At 36.0% G+C, this 22,998-nt stretch overlaps 1 protein-coding gene across 3 annotated transcripts in view; it reads right to left on the minus strand.

The window, feature by feature from the left end:
• Positions 1-22,998, minus strand: part of Rad51 (RAD51 recombinase) — a 33,164-nt gene that overhangs the window by 9,460 nt on the left and 706 nt on the right. For 2 of the 3 annotated variants that reach the window (XM_048793531.1, XM_015480823.2), the window contains exons 2-7: positions 21,148-21,236; positions 18,724-18,861; positions 16,453-16,570; positions 14,664-14,755; positions 7,365-7,459; positions 186-299 (exon numbers count right to left, since the gene is read on the minus strand). In XM_048793531.1, the coding sequence (XP_048649488.1) occupies positions 186-299; positions 7,365-7,459; positions 14,664-14,755; positions 16,453-16,570; positions 18,724-18,861; positions 21,148-21,234 (644 nt within the window). In that variant the 5' untranslated portion in view covers positions 21,235-21,236. Of the gene's footprint in view, positions 1-185; positions 300-7,364; positions 7,460-14,663; positions 14,756-16,452; positions 16,571-18,723; positions 18,862-21,147; positions 21,240-22,998 lie in introns of those variants that run through there. The other variant, XM_048793532.1, reaches the window with a different exon arrangement.

Genomic DNA, 22,998 nt, shown 5'->3' on the forward strand with positions numbered 1-22,998 from the left:
GAGCTTTAAGTGTGTGCCTAGCAGACATGAAGCTCTGGTTCAATCTCCAGTAAAGCCCATGTGCATATACACATGTCATAAGCATAATAACAGAAACTAAAATTCTCCATTTCTAATTCGGGTTACTATGAACAAGATACAAAGAGCTCTGGGAACATATTTGGTATCTTCTGCTAAGCACATACCTAGACTCTACCATCATGGCTGACGCTTGATAAAGGAGCTGAGTCTGGTGGTCTGTGTTGAATCCTCGAGCATATGCTACATTATCCAGGACATCACTGCCAGAGAGACCATATCTAGAAAAGAGAACATTTCAGGCACAGAACTTAGTCGGGTGAGAAATTCGTTTCTAAGATTTAAATTACCAGGATGGGTAGGTAAGAAGTGGTACTGACAGTGCTTTCAAGATCCAAGAATATAAATACCTTTTTTTTCTTTTTGGTGGTGCTGAGTATCAAACCCAGGTCCTTGTGTATGCTAGACAAGTGCTCTCCCACTGAGCTACATCCCCAGCACTAAATCCCTTTCTATTATGATATGCAGGCAAACTTCAGAGAAAGATGGCAGCAGCAATTGTTAGAGTAGATGTACCTGGTAAGACTTTAAGATAAATCAATTCTTTGAGGACTCCAGATCTAGAATGAGAATTCCTAATTAAAGGGAAACAATATTCTGCAAAACCCAAGGGCAACAAGCCAAAATAAATGTATCAATTTGAATTCACATCAACTACTGGTATATGAACATTAAACCTTCTAAAAAAGGGTCCCCAAACTATAAGTTCAAGGAAGGATTTTATTAAACATATTTCATTTCTTCAAAATTCTCATAATAGTTTCTAGTTACAAGAATAAAACAAGTTACAGTTCAGAATGTGATATTTATGTATGTAGTATAAGTGAGTGACATCTGAATTCAATTTATGGCTTAATGATTTTTTTTTCCTTTTGTGTCTAAAGAGCAAATAAAATAGCTCCTGTTTTCATAGAATGGACTCACTTCTGCTTCTGCTAACTAAGATATGAATGTTCAAGGTTGCTCAAGAAAGACAATTTCATTCTCATTAAATGTTAAGTATTGGGGATGTGGCTTAATGATGGAGCACTGGTGTAGTAGGAAAGAGGCCCTGGGTTCATCTTCACACCATTAAAAAAAAGTTTTGATTTATCTATCTGAATAGGCTTAACCTGCACTCTTTAAAATTTCTTCAGTTAGGGGTCTCCTTGTATTGTCCAGGCTAGCCTCAAATCCTGGGTTCAAGTGATTCTCTCCAGTAGCTGGGACTATAGGCATACATTACCACACCTGGCTTTACCTGTACTTATACAAAGATTTCCTGCATCTCTCAAATAGATGTGATTCTTCCTCTTCAGGATTTCTAAAAATGTGGTTTGAGCTTTTTTATGACACTTGTGAAGAACTACTGTGCCATTCTTTTACTGGAATATAAATTCCTTTAGGGAAAAAACTGGGATGGGATTCACTAATTTCCTAGTATATTTTATATACCTATTAGATTCTGATAAATGTATTGAGCAGCTCAGGAGGCTGAGAGGAGGATGACGAGTTCAAAGCCAGCCTCAGCAAAATCGGGGCACTAAGCAACTCAGTGAGAACTTGTCTCTAAATACAATGGCTGAGTGCCCCTGAGTTCAATCCATAGTACCATCCCCCCAAGATGTTATTGAATGCTTTTATCCACACCCTGAACAATGTGAAAATAATGTATCATCACTTAAAAACAAGTGGTTTTCATGATGTATAATAGTTATCCCCTTATTTAATAGTTCAAAACAGAATGATCAATTGAATGCAGTGATGCACACCTGTAATCCCAGTGAATTGGAACACAGAAAACAGAAGGATCTCAAGATTGAGGCCAGCCTTGACAACCTAATGAAACTCTGTCTCAAAATAAAATAGTTGGGGATGTAGGCCCCAGGGTTCATTTCTCAGTAAAACACAAGAGAAAGGGAGATATGGATGGATGGAGGGATAGTGTTTAAAGAAAATCCAGTGTTCTGTAATTCTTTGAGCTTATTCTACGTTCATGATTCTATCATGGGGATAAGGAGATGGGGATAGTATTTTTTCTTTTTTTGAGACATTGGGGATTACATTGCACATGCTAGGCAGGTATTCTACCACTTTGCCTGCACTTTAACAAATTATTATTTTTTTGGAGACAGAGTCTCATTGAATTACCCAGGCTGTCCTCAAACTTGGTTATCTCTTGCCTCAGTTTCAGCTGAAATTACAAGCCTATGCCACTGCACCTGGCTAGCATTTGCATTTCTAACAAGTTCCCAGGTGCTAATGTAGCTGTTTTCATGTACATGTGTGCTAATGCACACATTCTGGGAATCCTGTGCCATAGTAACCTGATTGTGGTTTAGTATTCTTCAAAAGTTCATGGCAAATTATGTTCTGCTGGGAACAGAAATTGGATATTAGTTTAAGGAGGCCTATGACTTTCCAGAACTATCAATTGAAAGCAACAAATATACATGGAAATTCAATTCTAAAAATTTTCTCACTAGGTGGGTGTGACTAAGATGAATTAATTTCTATTCAAACATATTTTCTCTTCAATGAAAAAAATCATCATAAACATGGCCCTAATTAATAAAGTAATTAATTCATTAATAAATAATGAGTGAATAGTTCTAGGGCTATGGGATACAGTGAGTGATCAAAACAAAGTTTCTATCCTCATGGCTTATATTCTTCTATATTATCTGAATACTTCCTATATTACTAGAAAAAGTCTTAGTGATTCTATCCAAAAGACTGCCAAACAAGCCTGAGAGAGAAGACAGAGTTCAGCACATACAGCTTCAGAAAACTAAGGTCAGGTTGCAAAAGAGAATAATTCTTTTTTTCTCATGTAAGCAGAGGTAAAGTGCTACAATTATTGTTTCAACCTAATTTTATGCCTCAGTGGTATATATTCAACGGATTGGATTCCTCTGATTATCAAATAGGAAAGAGAATTTGATTATAATTATAAAACTAGAGAAAATATTCTCAAATTAATCAGGCAGGTTTCAATTTGAATCTGACAACCCAACATGAAGTAAATTCTCTTTAATTGAGTTTCAGTAAAATGTGTAATAAGAACTAAATTATCATATTTAAGCCTAAACACAAGAAAATAATTTTGAGTTCATTTGAAAGATGTATCAGCTTTACTGCAAGATAAGTAATATACCAAAAAGCAAATGTGTTGTAAATACAAAATTCAGCAAGTTTAAGTAAATTTGCAGATTTGTACAACCATCCACACAGTCCAACTGTGGAACATTTATAACCACAAATATCTCTAAGTCCATTTGCAGTTATTCCAGATTCTTACCCTCAATATACATAATTTTATTGTCTTCACAGATTTTTCCCCTTTGGAAATTTCATATAAATGGATTGTACAGTATGTGGTCTTTTATATTTAACTTCCACCAGCATGTTTTTAGGTTCATTCATGTTGTAACATGTATCAGTGTTTAGATATTTTTAAATTGCCAAACAACATTCTATTGATGGATAAAACATTGCTTATTAATTTACTAGTTGAGACATTTAATAAATTTAACAATAAATGTCATACACAATAGCTCTTGATTTTCTTTACAAGTAAGCACCATTCTAATTTATTCTGTCTCCATGACTTTGATTACTCTAGTACATACTAGTAGAATCACAGTATTTTCCTTTCATGATTGGCTTATTTCACCTATCATACTGTCCTCAAGGTTAATCCATACTGTTTTTTTTTTTTTTAAAGAGAGAGTGGAGAGAGAGAGAGTTTTTTTTTTTTTTTTAATATTTATTTTTTAGCTTTTTGGCGGACACAACATCTTTGTTTGTATGTGGTGCTGAGGATCGAACCCGGGCCGCACGCATGCCAGACGAGCGCGCTACCGCTTGAGCCACATCCTCAGCCCCCAATCCATACTGTTTTGTGTGTCAGAATTTTCTTCCTTCCTAAGGCCAAGTAATATTTCATTGTATGTATACATACCACATTTTGCTTATCCATTCATTTGCCAATGAACATTTGGGTTGTTACCACCCTTTGATTGTTGTGTTGTTTTGATTATGATTGCTGATTAACAGTGTACTGCATTTTCAAGTGCTTCCCTGCTTTAAATTCTTTTGCATATACACTCAGAAGTGGAAATAACTGGATCATATGGCAATTATTCTGTATTTATTTAGGTACCAGGGATTGAATTCAGGGGCATTTGACCATTGAGCCACATCCCCAGAACTATTTTGTATTATTTTTAGATACAGGGTCTCACTGAGTTGCTTAGTGTCTCGCTTTTGCTGAGGCTGGCTTTTAACTTGCCATTCTTTTGTCTCAGCCTCCAGAGCCACTGGGATTACAGGTGTGCGCCACGACACCCAGTTTGTGTTTAATGTTTTTGAATAACCATGTTACTAGTAATTACTAGTACCATGTACAGTAAGTGGCTATTCTGTTTTTGCACATTGATATTGAACTACATTAGCATCATTTGTTGAAAAGAGTCTTCTTTCCCATATAAATTGCCTTGGCATCCGTGTAAAATCTAATAACCATAAATTAAAGGTTTTATTTTTGAACTCTTAATTCAATTCATCCTTGTGCCATGATAACAATTACTTAATTACTTTATAATGAGCGTATATATTTATTTTTGGCAGTTCTGGGGACTGATCTCAAGGCCTTACATATGCTAGGAAAATACTGAATTATATCCCCAGCCCTTTAATTTTATTTAGAGACAGGGTCTCAGCTAAATTGACAGTATACTGCGTTGGCCTCGAACTGCAATCCTCCTGCCAAGCTTCGCAAGTAGTTAGGAGTATAGGTATGTTATCACTAATCCCGGTCATGAGTTTTAAATTGGGAAGTCTAAGACCTTCAATTTTCTTCTTTCTTTTTCAAGAATATTTTGGTTTTTCTGAGTCTCCTACATTTCCATATCAATTTTATGACTGGTTTGTCAATTTTGGCAAAAAAGCTTGCTGTAATTTTTACGGGAATAGTGTTGAAATCTGTAAGTCATGCTAGGTGTGATGGTACATGCCTATAATCCCAGTTGCTCAGGAGGCTGAGGCCCTGAGCAATTCAGTGAGACTCTGTCTTTATTTTATTTATACTTATAAAAAAGAGTGGGGATATATCATTTAGTGGTTAAGCACCCCAGGGTTCAATCCCCCGTACCAAAAAAGAAAAAAAAAAAAAAATCTGTATATCAATTTAAGGAAGACTGCCATTTAATAGTAGAGTCTTTAACCCATGAATGTGGAATTTCATCTTCAAGTTCTGTTAGCAAGGCTTACAGTTTTCAATGTGTCTTACTTTTGTCAGATTTATTCTGAAATATTTTCTTTCTTTTTTGAGACAGGTCTCACAATGTTACCCAGAATGGTCTAGAACTATGGGCTCAAGAGATCCTTCTATCTCAGACTCTCAAGCAGCAGGAAGTACAGGCAAGTGCTACCATACCTGTCCACTGTTTTAATTCTTTTTCATTCTACTGTAACTGGAACTGTTTTGTTTTTTGTGGTGCTGGGGATTGAACCCAGGGCCTTATGCATGCAAGGCAAGCACTCTACCAACTAAGCTATATCCCCAGCCTCTGAAACTGTTTTTTGAATTGTTCTTTGATAATATATAGGAACACAATTAATTTTTGCATATTGACATGGTATCCCACAACTTTGCTGAACTTTTTTTTTTTTCTAGTTCTAGTTTTTGTGTGGATTCCTTAGGATTCTCTACATACAGTCATCATGTCATCAGCAAATAGACAGTTTTACTTTTTCCATTCCAAAACTGGATGCCTTTTATTTCATTTTCTTATCTGACTGCATTGGCGAGGACCTACCTACCACCTTTTCCCTGACATTAAGAGGACAGCATTCAAAATCTCACCGTTAAGTATGATGCCAGTAATAGATTTTTCATAGACATCTATTATGATTTAGATCTGAGATGCCCCACAAAAGTTCATATGTGAGTTGATGCAAGAATACACAGTCACATCAGATTACGAGCTTTAACCCAATCAGTGTGTCAACCCAGTGATATGGATCAACTGAGTGGTAATTATAGGCAGGTTAGGTGTGGCTGGAGGAGAAGAGCCAGTGGAAGTGTATTCTGGGGTTCACATTATCCCTGTTGGGCAGAGCACTCTGTTTCCTGATTGCTAGGCCCTGAGCTATTTTTCTCCTCCACACCTTTCTGCTGTGATGTTCTGCCTAACCTTCTGCCCAGAGTAACTGAATCAGACATCTATGTATGGACTGAGACCTCTGGAACTGTGAACCAGATAAACTTTTTCTCCTCTTATTCTTATTGTTGGGTCTTTTGGCACAGCAACAAAAAAGTTGATGAAAATAACCACCTTCACCAAGGCCTTGAACTCATTATTGACACTGAAGGTACCATCTATTATTGAAAGTGAGAGTGATATCGGTCCCCAAATATTGTTGAATTGTCCATTTTTTTTTTCTTTCAATTACTTCAGTTTTTGTTTCACTTATTCTGGTGTTCTGCTGATAGGTGTGTATATATTTAAGATTTTTTTTATTGCTGGTGAACTGACCTTTTAATTATAAAATGTCCCTCTTTATCAGTAGTATTTTTTTGTCTTAAAATTTATTTTGTCTGATATAACTATTCATCCTCCTTATGGTGACTGTTTGCATGTGACATCTTTTTCTATCCTTTTACTTTCAATCTATTTGTCTTTGAATTTGAAGTGTTTCTTTGGAAGTCAGTATGTAGTTGGATTTATTTTTATTTATTATTATTTTTTTTAAATTTATTTTTGTTATATTTGGACACAATGCCTTTATTTCACTTATTTATTTTTATGTGGTGCTGAGGATTGAACCCAGGGTTCTGCACGTGCCAGGCGAGCACTACCATTGAGCCACAACCCCAGCCCCATAAATTTATTTTTTATCCAGTCTGACAGTGATTAATACATTGACTAAAGAATGCCTCCACCCCCTTTTCCTTTTACTACGGAAGACCATTCTTTTGAACCATATACATAATTTGGGATGTGAAGTAACACAAGAGATATTCTTTAGCCAAACTAACACTGGCAATCACCAGTGTTAGTTTTAGTTTTTCTGAGTCTCCTACATTCCCATATCAATTTTATAACTGCTTTGTCAATTTTGGCAAAAAAGCTTGCTGTAATTTTTATGGGAATAGTGTTGAAATCTGTAAGTCATGCTAGGTGTGATGGTACATGCCTATAATCCCAGTTGCTCAGGAGGCTGAGGCCCTGAGCAATTCAGTGAGACTCTGCACAGTGACACGTGCAGCCATATATTTTCTAGTCTAATAAGTAACCTACCTCTCAGCCACTGCTAGCAGTCGTTCTGGCCTAAAGGTACCCTCAGTGTCGATGTACATGGCCTTTCCTTCACCTCCACCCCGGTCAATGGGAAGCTAAAGAGGAAAACCAAAAAACAACAGTGGAAATAATTGATATTTCTGATACAGGTGGACCAAGTTCCCCATGACAGGTCTATAATTCCTCCTACTCCCGATAAAGCAGAGAAGAAAAATAAAAATTCTAAAATGATAGGAGGCAGGAAGAAGTCATTTCCTTTGGATGGAAACACAGTTGGTATTAGACATGAAGCGCTCATATTATGTCTAATAGCACACAAAGCTAGAATCTTGTCAGTTAGATTGCTCAGAAATATAGTTCAAAGTAGGTGAAAAAATTTGACTGCACACCAATAGAAGATGTATTAGTTCATTAGTACAAATAATTAGAAGATCATTTACCCATTTAGGTCTAATTAACAAGGGATCCTAATCCAATCCCCAATTAATCTTAGGATCCAGAACAAATTTATACTTCACTTTTTAAAAGAACTTCTTTTTTTGTAGTTGTAGATAGACAGAATGCCTTTGTTTGTTTATTTATTTATTTTTTGTGGTATTGGGGATCGAACCCAGGGCCTGTATATGTGAGGCAAGCATTCTACTAACTGAACTATATCCCCAGCCCCTATTAGTTTATTTTTATGTGATGCTAAGGATGGAACCCAGTGCTTCACACATGGTAGGCAAGTGCTCTGCCACTGAGCCACAGCCCTAGCCCTATACTGCACTTTATTGAGCAAAGTTCATTTCAAAGGGCTACTGAAGGGGCTTGTCAATGGCCCAGAAGCATCCATAGAAAGTTTAAAATATAAGCAAGAGACACGATATTTGCTGCAATAGTATATATAGGTGTTAAAAGTGAACAAAGTGAAAAAGGAAAACAATAGTTTGTTATAAAGTAGGGAGGAGGGAAGGAAAAAAAAGAAAAAAAAAAAAAAAAAAAAAAAAAACAAGCGCAAAATGCTTAGCATTCATGAAGCCCTGAATTTAATTCCCAGCCTCAAAACCCAAAGAACCTAACACACAAAAAACTCCAAATCCCCAAACCTCAAAATCATATACCCAATGAATCAAACAAAAGAGGCAAGAAAAGAAAGGAACACAGAATATTATGAAAACAGTCTCATAGGCCACAAGGAAAACTCTATTTTAGACTACCCATCCCATGTTAGACACCTTTAAGTTAATTCTACAAATTTTAAGTGAATGATGCTTTAAGGATAGTTTCCAAACTAGAAATCTATTTTGGACCCAAAATTCCCATTTGGATTCTGAGGAAAATCCTTTAGAACATTTTACATTCAGGGGCTGGCAAATACCCAGTGCTAATCTTAGAAAAAACTTTTTTCTTTATCCATTTTTCTATCGACAGGCATCTGGGCTGTATCCATAATTTAGCTATTGTGAATTTTGCTGCTATAAACACCGATATGGCTGGGATTAAATAAAGTCATGTAAATCATTTAAATAGTACTTGATGTACAGAAAAGTACTTTGAAGATATGATTTCCCTGAATTTTAGGGCACTGATTTTGTTGTATACTCTACTGTGGAAGGCTTTGTTAATTTAGAAAGAGAATAATTATATTACTATTTGGAAAGTTGGCAGATAAAAATTTTTTATATCATGTGAATGTATGCAAGGAACAAAAGACATGTATAAAACAAAAGGAGGGCCTTGACAGAGGTTAAAAATGTAGAACCAATGGCCAACAGGATCAAAGTAGAAGCTTTTTGAAGTTTGTGGAGAGGAGGAAATCTGGATACTCTGGGGCTAAGTCTCCAGGATATAGATGAATGATTTTCCCTTTCTCTCACTTTCTGATATTGTGAATGCTATCATAAGAAAATTCTTTTGCAACTGGGTAGACCTCCTTAGACATAAGGGAGGCCATAGGTAACTAGGCACAGATAGGCAGATTGATAACAAGGAAACAGAGAAGGTGTCAGATATAGTTGAGTCAGTGGTAACCTGGAGCAGATGCAGATCAACTACAGGCTATGTTCTCCAACTTGCCCTATTAGTGCGACCACAGCCATCTTGTGTTATTGGGCTACAGCACAATCTTTTTAGCTGTTTTTAAATAACTGCTTAGTATCATAATTTAACTCTTCTTCCTATGCATGTTGTTTCTCATTTTTACCATTTTAATGGTAAAAAAATTCTTTGTATATTTCTGTGAAAGAAAATACACACACATATAAGAAAGGTAAATGATTAAAAAAAAAAACAAAAAAAAAACTATAAACTATATATATTTTTTTGGTACCAGGGATTGAACCCAGATGTGCTTAACCACTGAGTCACATCCTTGGTTCTTTTTAAATTTTTTGTTTTAAGACAGGGCCTCATTATGTTTCGAGGCTGGCCTTGAACTTGCAATCTTCCTGTCTCAGCCTCCCAAACCACTGGGATTACAGGTGTGCTCCACTATGTCTAGTGAGCATATACTTTAAAGTTTAATACATATGTTAAATTATTTTTTCAGAATTTAAAAAATTGTTTTGTAGTTGTAGATGGACAGAATGCCTGTATTTTATTTGTTTATTTTTATGTGATGCTAAGGATAGAACCCAGTGCCTCAGACATGCAAAGCAAGTACTCTGCCACTGAGCTACAACCGCAACCTATCTTTTCAGAATTTTTAAATTAGTCTAGTACTCTGAACAAATATGGAGTGTATTTTTATATTTTAACTGTAGCTCTCAACTTTATATAATTTCAGTGTTAGACATCCAATTCTCAGCAAGTTTTCACTTCATTAAGTTGAGAAAATCTGAACAGTGAGAACAAAGAATGTTTAGATATAAGCAGTAATTCTCTCTATACCCCTGGTCCTAGCTCTTAGACTAGTTAAGTGTAATCCTTTCAACTTTTAACAAATTAACATTCTTTTTCTCTGAAAAAAGATCAAAGATCTATAGTTGCTCAGCCACCTGTGAATTTTTAAAAAATATTTTTAGTTGTAGATGGACAAATAGTTTTATTTTATTTATTTTTATGTGATGCTGAGTACTGAACCCAGTCCTCATACATTCTAGACAAGTGCTCTACCACTGAGCTACAGCCCTAGCCCTGAGTGTTATATTTATAAAGAGACTACGTTTACCTGAGACCTTTGATCCTCAGCACCACATAAAAATAAATAAATAAATAAATATATTGTGTCCATCTTAAAAAAAAAAATCTTAAATAAATAAATAAATGAATAAATAAAAGGCCACACATCATGTTCAATGACCCATGTAAGGCTAATCCCCTTCCAACCACTATGCTAGGTATCAAACCCAGGGCCTCACATAGGCTAGGCAAGTCTTCTACCACTGAGCTACATCCCAAAAGGGTAATACAGTTTTCTTTTTATTTGTTTGTTTGTTTCTGGTACTGGGGATTGAGTTCAAAGTCCCTTTACCACTGAGAGCTACATTCTTATCCCTTTTTATTTTGAGACAGATTCTCGATAAATTGCCAAGGCTGGCCTTGAACTTGTGATCCTTTGTTTCAGCCTCCTGAGCTGCTGAGATTATAGGCATGTGCCACCATTCCCAGCTCCTTAAGCAATATCTTAAATACTGCTTTTCTACTTTAGCTATCAAATTTCTAATGGTGCTCAAGCAAGTTTCATAGCTTACTACCACTCTCCTCAATATTTTGTTATCCTCAAAGTTTTTTCTTTCTTCTTCAAACTCCTTCTTTCTCAGTATTCATGAGGAGGGCCAACAATGACACAGGTGTACTTGATATTGAAATTCTAACTTGGCTGTCTCATAAGACATATGGTGATATTTTGGTTTGCAAAGAAAAGATCAGTGGAGAGGGCTAGGTTGTATCTCAGTGGTAGAGTGCTTGCGTAGCATGTGTAAGCACTGGATTCGATCCTCAGTACCACAAAAATAAATAAATTGGGGGCTGGGGATATAGCTCACTCAGTAGAATGCTTGCCTCACACGCACAAGGCCCTGGGTTGAATCCCCAGCACCACTAAATAAACAAACAAATAAATAAATGGTACTGTACCTATCTGCAACTTAAAATAAATAAATGGAAGATCAGTGGAGCAATCAAAGAAGCAATAAAATGGTAAGTGAGAAAGGTAAATGATAGAAAAACAAAAACTATCAAGCTGGTTTGCTTGATGTTAGATAAACTTATTCATAAAGAAACAGAATATTCTTCTACCTTAACAAACAGTATTCATCATCTCAAGAAAATGGTGGGCCCATGTCAAGGCATGGTGAAGTAAGCCTGTAATGCCAATGACATGGGAGGTCAAAGCAGGAGGATCTCAAGTTCAAGGCCAGACTCAGCAACTTAGTGAGACAGACTGTCTCAAAATAAAAAGGACTGGGAATGTAGCTCAGTGGTAAAGTGCTCGAGTTCAATCCTCAGTATTGCAAACAAAATAACAAGAAGTAATTTTTCTTTGAAATATCAAGAATGATGATAAAGTCTCAAAAAATTTTGATGCAAGAATTGGTTCATAAGAGTAGTCCAGATTCTATGTACCTGGACTGACCCACTCCCAGGAATTATATCCTTAAAGCCAGAGAATGTGAAGATGACCTATTCAGAAAAGAAAAAAGGCACCCACTAAATACTGTTTGACACTAACAAGGAAGTTTGTTAGCTTTCTCTTGTATATTCTACACTCTCTTGTAGATATTTCATTTTCAGACATTCCACCGTTACTTCTGTATATGACTTGATTCCATATTCATCAATACTGGTAGATAAGATGGGTACAATGGTACGTGCCTGCAATCCCAGTTGCTTAGAAAGCTGAGGTAAAGGATCACTTGAATTCAGGAGTTCAAAGCCTGCCTAGGCATTGTGTTGAAGACCCTGTCTCATATACTAAGAAACCTCTGCTAGATATTTTCACTTGGGTTTTTTTTTGGTCACCACCAACCCACCGTCTCTAAACTTGAACTCATATTTCCATAAAACTCTCCAATTAGATGCTTTTAATAATCTTAGATCAAATATCCTCAGCTCTAATTTTTCAACAGGTTGCTACCAGAATATTTCTGGAAGTTTTATTTTCCTGTTGAAAATTTTGAAATATTCCCTACTCTTTACAGAACCAAGTTTAAACTTCACTGGAAGTTGGTGTTAGTGCTGAGGATTGAACCCAGACCTTACGCATGCTAAGCACATACTCTACCACCAAGCTATGTCCCTAGCCCAATTTTTTACTTTGTATCTACACTGAAGACCTAATATATGATCTTGATTTCTTTTCTCCTCCCCTAAGTACTGGGAATTGATCTCAGGTGGTACTCAAACGCCAATCTATTCCTCCAACCCTTTAATTTAAGACAAGGGGTCTCATTATATTATATTACCCAGGCTGGCTTTAATTTGTCATCTGACTGCCTCAGCCTCCCAGGTAGCTGGGATAACAGGCATGTGCCACCAAGCCCCATTTTGATATATTTTTTTAAGGTTCATATCCTACAATTTTCTACCTAAATGCTAAACAGGCTATATGTACAGATTTATGTATTATCTTCTTATACATTATGTCTCCCCATCACTTGTGTTGTTTATTCCATTCAATACAGTTAAATTCTTTTAATTTCTTTCTCCTAAATTTTGTATCCTTTAGAACTCTACTCCAATAACCATCTATCCTTCTATCTTTCTTTTTTTGGTACTAGGGATTGAACCCAGGGGCACTTAATCACTGAGCCACATCTCTTGTCCTTTTCATTTTTTTTTTTTATGTTGACAGACCTTTTTGTTTATTCATTTATTTATATGCAGTGCTGAGAATTGAACCCAGTGCCTCACACATGCTAGGCAAGTGCCATACCACTGAGCCAGAGGAAAAGGGACACTCATCCATCATAATTTAAGAAAGGACCAAGTATGAGATAAAGTTTAAGAGAGCATACCTAATTGGAGAAACTCAGTAGATTAGCCAAACATACCCCTCCTCATCATGTTTTTATTTTGAGATAGGGTCTTGCCAAGTTGCTTAGTCTTGCTACATTGCTGAAGCTGGCTTTGAACTTGCAATCCTCCTGCCTCAGCCTCCTAAGCCATTGGGATTATAGACATGCACCACTTTGTCTGGCTTCCAATATCTTTCTTTATAAAGATACATACTCTGATTACTCTAGAGTAAAGCAATCCTTCCTTCTCCTTTAAATAGTTAAGCTATTTCCTGTGTATCATTTATTTTACAGTATGTCAGGCATGCCCTAGAACTTCTGTTCTATAATCTCCATCCATTCAAATTCTATTGAATGATTACTGAATAACAAATAATGACTTAGCTTCTAGCAACACAGCAGGGAACAAGCCAGTTATAGGATCTACCCTTATGAAGGTTTTAATCTCTGAAGTCTAGTTTGATTCCTGTATTTATTACTTAAATGAACATATTAAGCAATTATTTAACCCAGAGTGTATGTTCCTAAATCCACCCATTAATGAGAGCATAAGTAAAAGAAAACCAGGGAAGATTTTCCAACAGAGGAAATACTGGGCATAATTGTATTGTGATGAAGATATCTAAGAGAAATCAAACAGAATGGAAGAAGGAGTCTGTGAGAGGACGGCAACAGATGGTAATCAGATCACATTGCTAGGGATGAGCTATTGAGAGGAAAAGGGACACACATCCATCATAATTTGAAATAAAGATGGGTAAAATTATAGCTGGATTTGTAGATTTGACATGAAAAGCAGGTTAGATCACTGGCTCAGAGTGAGGGTTGAAAAAAACATGAAGGTTTGAGAAGAAAGGACCAAGTATGAGATAAAGTTTAGGAGAGCATACCTAACTAGAGAAACTCAGTAGATTGGCCAAACAGTACTGAATGCTAATCTAAAGGTTGTTCATCTTGAATTTAAAGTGAAATCCGTCAACTTTATGGTATGATTTTTCTTCAGTATGATCAGTAAATAATTTGGGTTCAAATACCGAGAAATAGGATTCCTCTAAGATTGGTATCTCTTCAAGTGGATACAAAAGTTGAGGTTATTTCTAAAGGAATTACTTTAATGATCAACCATAATATGTAAACTAATGAAAAAAAGGGCAGGTAAAGCCAGGAGAGGCCTAAGGGATAAGAAAGTATTTGAAATCAGTAATATGGAAGTTTCTATGATGTGGAAGATTTGCAGTAGGAGTCTATCTTCCAACTAGTTATAGGAGTCCTGAGGACAAAGAAAGTCCCTTTATGTCTGTCCTAATAGATGTTTGCAAATACACGAGACAACTAATCCTTGCTGATTTAATTAGCTCACCTGGCATGTTACAGCTAGTGTATGACAGATCTGGGTCTTCCCAGTTCGGAATTCCCCAAACATCTCCGTGATAGATCCAGTTTCAATTCCACCTAAAAGCAACAAGAAGCACTTCTCAGAACAATAAAATGTTGAGACTACAATGAAACATTAGAAATGTTGTTGGAGCTCATCAGAAAGATGTTTTTATAACTTAGAAATTGAAATTTCAATAAGCAGTAACTTGTTAAACTTATTTTGAAATAATTATAGAGTTGCAAAGAAGTGTACAGGGAGGTTCTGTGTACTCTTCATCTAGCCTATCAGAAAGTTGACACTGGTATAATCTAGAGTTTGTTCAGATTTCTCCAGTTACACATGCACACACTTACATGATTGTACAGTTCCAGGCAATTTTATCCAATGTGCAGCTTCAAGTAACTACCATTAATAGTTGGGGGTGATGGTGTACAGCTGTAGTGTCAGCGACTTAGGAGGCCGAGGTAGGAAAATTTTAAGGTTGAAATTAACCTTAGCAACTTGGTGAGACCCTCTCTCTCTCAAAAAAAAAAAAAAAAAANCAAGTGAGAGATCTGAAACTTAAATATGATTTTATTTGCAGCAATGTGGCATAAATGCCAATGATGTGAAGAAATTAGAAGAAGCTGGCTTCCATACTGTGGAGGCTGTTGCCTATGCACCAAAACAAAAACAAAAAAACCTACTACCACAACCAGGAGACAAAACTGTATTGTCACAAATCAATAAGCAGCTATTTAAAAAGATAGTTTTATGCAGTATCATTTAATATTTACTAAGTGTATCTTATATACCTGACATTGTAGTGTATATTTATATGTATTACTCATTTATTTTGAATAACCTATAATGTAAAAAGTCCTTTTATCCTCATTTTGGAGAAAACTGAGGTGTATAGATTTTAAATGATTTTCACCATGTAAATGCTGGGAGGGTGAGTTTGGAGAGAGGATGAACACTCAAATTTGAGCTTTATTCCAGAATCCATGGCATTTTGTACCCAAAGAAGGAAGAAAAGTTGAATGATGAGATAACTGGGAAAGAAGCAAGAACCAAATCTAATTTATAGCAGTTAGATAGCTATGCCTTCAAAAGTTCAAAAACCCTAGTTTTCCTTAAAGTCCTGAAGATTAGTGTGCATTACACTATTAGTATTCAAACAGAGTACTTTGGGAATGGGAGTATAGTTCAATGGTAGAACATACGAGGACCTACGTTCAATTCCCATCACCACCCATACCTAAGTACAAAGGCGATTTTTAGTCAGCAAACTTTCAACCTTGTGGTAGAGTAGATCATAACTAGTTTTATTCCTTAAGCAGAGGAAGTTTATTGTCTCAATGAAGTATTAAATTATTTAACTTGAAGATAATTTTAGGGGCTGGAAGTGTAGCTCAGTGATAGAGAGCTTGCCTACACATGGGAAGCACTGGGTTGGATCCTCAGCACTGCATAAAAATACAAACAAAAGATAATTTTAGTATTTTATAAGTCAAATTCCAACCCCAAAAGTTTTTTTTAAATTTTTTATTTGTCCTAATTAGTTATACATGACAGCAAAAGGCATTTCAACTCATTGTACACAAATGGAGCACAACTTCTCATTTTATCTGGCTGAACACCTTGCAGTCTTAATTCTTCAATGTGTGTACTTCCCTTAACTCTTAATCATATCTAACATGTAAATCATGCTTAAATATTTCAGTTTTGTTCCTTTAACTTGCACACTTTGCTAATCAGTTTACAACATGGGTTAAAGAATTCATATTACCTTGAAGTAGTTTGTCAAGCTCTTTGGAGCCAGTAGTAATCTGTATGATCTCTGATCGCCTTTGATGAAATTCAGTGGCAGTGGTGAAACCCATTGGAACTAATTTAGCTGCCTCAGCCTGAGAAAATTAAGGAATGTTAAATCAACCAAATAATAACCCTTACCTGGAAAGTCTGTGATCTAAGTGCTAGAACTACAAGTCTTCTCTAAGATACCAGCGATACCAATGCTGTCTTTCAAAGGTTTCTACTGTCAAATTCAAATGAATTTTTTTTTTAAGTTGTAGATCCTTAGCATCCAGGAATTCACAACATAAAATATCTGAAATCAAATCCCTTTCTATATCATTTTGCATATCTCAATTTACTTATTTTAGATTTACATTTATGTGTTCCCAGAAGCAGAGAACTGATATCATTCCTAAAACTAAGATATGACACTGCATAAGTGAAGACCCTGTCAGCTTTTGTTCAGTCATGAAAACTGAACATATAGACTTTGGGAACCCCTGTTGGCATTAGTCAAAATCACAGTACGCCTTTATCTTCTTTCCATGGTGCTAGGGATTGAATCCGTGCAGAATACATGCTAGGTAAATGTTCTACCACTGAGCCATATCCCCAGCCCAAATCAATCTTTTAACAAAAGTATTAGAAACTCAGAATTTTTTTTTAAGTTGTAGATAGACATAATAATTTTATTTTTGAATGTGGTTCTGAGGATCAAACCCACTGCTTCCTGCATGCTAGACAAGAGCTCTACCACTGAGCCACAATCCCAGCCCTCAGAATTCTTTTTATATATATAAATATATATTTTTATATTTTATTTTTTTAGGTGGACACAATATCTTTATTTTACATTTATGTGGTGCCGAGGATTGAACCCAGCCCATGAATGCTAGGCACTGAGCCACAACTCCAGCCCTCAGAATTCTTATTTACAATTAAGCCACCACTTCAATAAACATTTACTTAAGTAACCCAATAAATGATTTCATACTCACATAGACAGCAACATCTTCACTCTTATCACTTACATTAGGAATTACTTAGGGTTTTTTAGCACTGTAAATTTTACAAACTGAGACTAAATAAATATCTAGATTAATATCTTACCAGTGTTTAAAAACATAAAAGCTCTTAGTGTAAGAATATACGATAAGGGTTGGGTTCTGGCTCAGTGGTAGAGCACTTGGCTATCACGTGTGAGGCCCTGGGTTTGATCCTTAGCACTACATAAAAAGATAAATAAATAAAATAAAGGTATTGTGTCTACCTACAATTTAACATTATATATATGTGCATATATACACATATTTTAAAAATATACAATAAAATGCAGATGAGGAAGGGTTAGAGTACAATAAAATAAAATATCTGGGTTCTGGTATTAGTTCTGCTATCCTCTGCATGACCTTGATTCAATAATTAAACCTCTGTGTTTAAGCTTCCTTATCTACAAAGCAGGAATATTGACCCTACTTATCATTCTTAGTATTCTTATAAAGGCAAAATGAGAATATATGTGAAAGAGAAGGGATTTCAAAAACTAAAGTGCTGTTAAAAAAGGGATTATTAAATTAACACTTCGTATTCAGTTAAGCCAGTAAAATCACTTTTATATCACAGTAAAAAAAATAAACTCGATTTGAAATCACATTCTCTGTTATTAAAGATCTCATCTATATAAAATGAAAGATTCTCATTAAAGAAAACATAGAGGCTTCAGAAAATTGAGGCAAAAAAATTGGCTAGGGTATAGTGTTAGTAGTAGGGAACATGTTTAGGCTAAGTAAAACCCTGGGTTTAATTCCTAGGACATGTATTTACCAACACACAAAATTGCTCATATTCTTACCAACCAGAAATAACAATGTAAATATTTTAGTATATTTATCCCCAGTATATGTTCTATACATAAATTTATAAATACATTTGACAAAAAATATCAAATATATATATTTTGTTCACTTTCCTTATATAAAAAACATTTTATTAATAAAAAAGATATATATTACACACCAGTCATTTCTGGTGGGAGTATAAATTCATAGTTAATTTAGTAGCATTTAAATCTAATTTCATAATATTGAAATTTACACAAGAGGAAAATACCAAGGTAAGCAACTGGACACAGTCTCTTCTGGAAAGGGGACCAGGATCATAGGGGAAGGAGGAGGATGGAAGGAGGAAGACTATCTTTCACTATTTATTTACTCTTTTGTACTATTCCCACTAATGCCTTCCTAGGTCACAGAGCTGAACTTACCAGAATTTTATCAGCTTTGGCTTCACTAATTCCTTTAATATTTATTAATTCCTTCTTTGGTGCATAGGCAACAGCCTCCACAGTATGGAAGCCAGCTTCTTCTAATTTCTTCACATCATTGGCATTTATGCCACATTGCTGCAAATAAAATCATATTTAAGTTTCAGATCTCTCACTTGTTTAATATGTAACCTATCTAATTCAGAGGATTTCCCCCCACTTGTATCAGGGATAAAACCCAGGGGGGCTTAGCCACAACCCCAGCCCTCAGGGGCTTAACCTTAGGGTCTCACTGAGTAGATTAGGGCCTCGATAAGTTGCCGAGGTTGGCTTTGAATTCACAATCCTCCTGCCTCAGCTTTTGGAGCTTCTGGGATTACATGTATGCACCATCAGGCCTGGCTTAATTCAGAGGTATTTAAAGTAATATAATTTATACAAAAGACCTGAGAAGTGTGACCCACATATGAGCTATCAAATTACAAATTATCAACTTTTTCATTATCAAAACCAGTGTTTAAACTAGCACTAGGCAACCACCAAGAACATAAACAAGAATAAATATGGGAGCCATCTGTGGAGGCACACCTTTAATCCTAGCAACTTGGGAGACTGACAAGTTTGAGTCGAGCCTCAGGAAGTTAGAAAGGCCCTAACCAATTTAGAAGACTCTGTCTTGAAACAGAAATATTAAAGGGCCTAGGGATATAGCTCATGGCAGAGCATCCCCCAAAGATTCAATCCTCAGTCTAAAAAAAGAAGAAAAAAGGAATAATGCTAGAAAAGATGTGGGGAAAAGGAAGTTTTACATTGTTGGTGGAATTGTAAATTACTATGGCGGTTCCTCAAAAGACTAGGAATGGGCCTGGCATGGTGACACAGGCCTATAATCCCAGCAACTCACGAGACTGAAGCAGGAGAATTGCAAGCCTGAGGCCAGCCTCAGCAATTTAGCAAGACCCTGTCTCAAAAATAAAAAGGGTTGGGATATGATTCAGTGGCTAAGTATACCTGGGTTCAATCCTTAGTTGCCCCCCCCCAACATGGTAAAAATATTCAGAACAGAATATAAAGCTATAAATCGAGTGCTTGCCTTGCATGCATAAGACCCTGGGTTCAATCCCTAACAATACACACACACACACACACACACACACACACACACACAAAAAAAAGAGCTATAAAATGAAGTCTTTCTCCTGGCATCTTATCATAAGTACTGCTGTTCGCAAGAGGTAACCTCTATTAGTTTCTTATGTAATTTTCAGAAGACATTATGCATATGTAAATGAATATTTATTTTTAAATAAATGGGATCATAAAAAAAAGAATGGGCAAAACTAGTTTTGGTTACTAAACATGACTATTTTTTATGCTACTTCTCAAAGTGAACCACCAAAAGGCACTTATTTCTCCCTATTTACAAAGTTAGGTTTGGTATTATTAGCCACCAAAACTATGGTCTCTGAGAGAACATGAATTAGTGGACAGATATGCATATATGTGGGGTTCAGTGAGGCTTTAAGAGAAGGGAAAGATTAGTATTTGCCAACAGAAACCAATACCTATGTGGAAGTATAAGGATGCTCATGGCACCAAAAATTATGACTCTGAATTCTCAAATGTTTATCAGAAACCAATTTAAGTAACCTCTAGAGTCTTGAAGCTTCGTTGGAAATGGGAGAATTAAGCAAAAGGAAATAGAAAAATCAAAAGCTTTCCCTCTCACTTCTTTCAACTCAAATCAGTTACAACTGGCCAAAATACTGCAAAGCCCCAGTTCTGGTGCTTGCTATTCTTAGGCAGGGTCACAAATTTGAGTTTGGCTCTTATACCTTAACAATCCCACACTTTCTTCCTGTCTATGATAGCACAGTAACTTCAGCAGCGATCTGGGTGAACAGAGGGAAGTGGCTCCCTCTTCCTCCCTGCATAACCAGTCCAGGCCACCATAGTTCCTGGACAACATCTTCATACTTAGTGCAAGCATACTTAATCCACCATAGGACCCTAGCCTATATAAGAAAATCCAGCTCTGAGAAAGAAAAACAATACGAAGAAAAGTGTTGACAAAAGAAAAGACTTGGCCTGATATGTTTAGCAATAATATCAAACCTTTCTACATTATTTTTTTTTTGGGGTGAGGGTGTGGGTACTGGGGATTGAACCCAGGAGTACTTAACCACTGAGTCACATCCCCAGCCACTTTTATTTTTAAATTTTGAGACAGGGTCTCACTAAATTGCTGGGATTACAGGCATGCTGCTCTACCACACCAGGCTCCATAGTATTCTTGACAACCTCTGAAAACTCTTTGGGTTTTTACCAAGGAATAAACCTACAGTTTAAGTAAAGGTTGCTATCCCCCATTAGGGAGAATCTAGTACAGCATCATAATTAAAAAATTAGTAACTATGAACATACCTCTAACCGTGAAACAGGTTGTGGGCCAAAGCTTTCTTCTTCAACTGAAGTATCTGCGTTTGCTTCAAGCTGCATCTGCATAGCCATTACTGAAACAAACAAACAAAAAAACAGATGACCAACAATATGAACACTAAAGAACTACTATGGGAGTAAGGAAAGAGCCTTAAAGTTAGTTTTGCAACTAACCTCTGAAGAATTACTGTTGGCCCTCCCTATTGGTGTTCTACATTGAGGATTTAACCAACTATGGATTGATTCAGCCTTCTAAGTAGTTGAGATTATAGCTGAGCACCACCACACCACATGTAAGGCTATTATCATAGTTATATACTCAGCTCAAAAAGAACTAAGAACAAAAAACATCAAATTATCTTCAAGGTATATTAATGAAAGTGTAAAAGTCTTATGTTCACAATAATAAGTGGACTTCAATTTATATAAAAAACTGGGTGCTATAATCCCAGCAATTTGGGAGGCTGAGGCAAGAGGATCTCAAGTTTGAGGCTAGCCTGAGCAACTGAGACCTTATCTCAAAATTAAAAGGGATGGGGATGTAGCTCAGTGATAGGGTGCCCCTGGGTTCAATCACTAGTAGTGGTGGCGGTCACATCAAAAAAATCTGGACAAGGGCTGGGAAATGTAGTTCAGTGGTAGAGAACCTCCAGAGGGAGGAAGAGAAGAGATGAGAAGAGAAAGAATCTGGACACATGTGAGGACAAATTTAACCCCAAAGATAATAGGAACTCTACTCTTGGAAGACTTGACAGAAGACAGGATGACCATTTGTTATTAACTGGTTTAGGTCCATCTCTCTCAGGTGGAAAATTTAAAAAACTGTGAATTGATGATAATTTCATATCAGAATCACAGGAATACATGTCAGTATTTTCTTTTATTTATGAAAAAGATTGCAGAATAATGGGGAAGGATGGTCTGTTTAATAAGTAGTGAGTGCTGTGTTGAGTAGATAGCCTTATAGAATAAAATGAACTTGACACATCTCTCACACAAGGGGAAAAACAGATTGCCAATTTAGATTTTATACTTAAATATAAGAGGTAAAAGAAAGTTTTCAGAATATAAGAATATTTTCACAACCTTAGGCTAGATAACGATTTCTTGAATTGGGTAAGTAATGCAACAACTAAAAAGGAAAAAGAAGACTACAAAACTGGACTATATTTAAATCAGAACGTCTATTCATCAAAAGAAACCACATAATAGCATGAAAAAAAAATCAGTCACAGTAGAAACTATTTACCACATAGATTGATAACCAGAATAAATAGAACCCCTTCAAATCAGTAAGGAAAAAACAGAAAACCCAAGAGAAAAATAGGCAAAAGATGCGAACAAGTATTTCGCAATAGAAGATACCCAAATGTCCAAAAAACACATGAACAAAAAGCTCAGCCTTTTCAGTAATCAGGAAAATTAAAACCACAATGAGATATTATACCCACCAGAAGAGCGGAAAATTAAAAATACAAATACTGACATTTGACGAGCATGTAGAAAAACAACATTGTATGCTGTTGATGTATTCAAAAAAACAGGCCAAGTTACTCAATGGTGTTAGAAGTCAAATATAACACAAGGAGGTTCAAGGCAGGCTTCTGGGGTGCTTTTTTTTTTTGCGCGGGGCTGGGAATTAATCCAGGACTTGAGTACTGCTGGGATGAGCCATCTACCACTGAGCTATATACACGGAGCCAGCATTCTATGTCTTGACCTGAGTGGTAATTACATATTCATTTTGTATTAATTCACGGAATTGCGTACACTTATGATTTATACACACACAAACATATCCTTTTAGAAATTTAAAAAACAAAAACCAAACTTCAT

The sequence above is a fragment of the Marmota marmota genome, unplaced genomic scaffold (genome assembly GCF_001458135.2).
Source record: "Marmota marmota marmota unplaced genomic scaffold, marMar, whole genome shotgun sequence".
Lineage (NCBI taxonomy): Eukaryota > Metazoa > Chordata > Mammalia > Rodentia > Sciuridae > Marmota > Marmota marmota.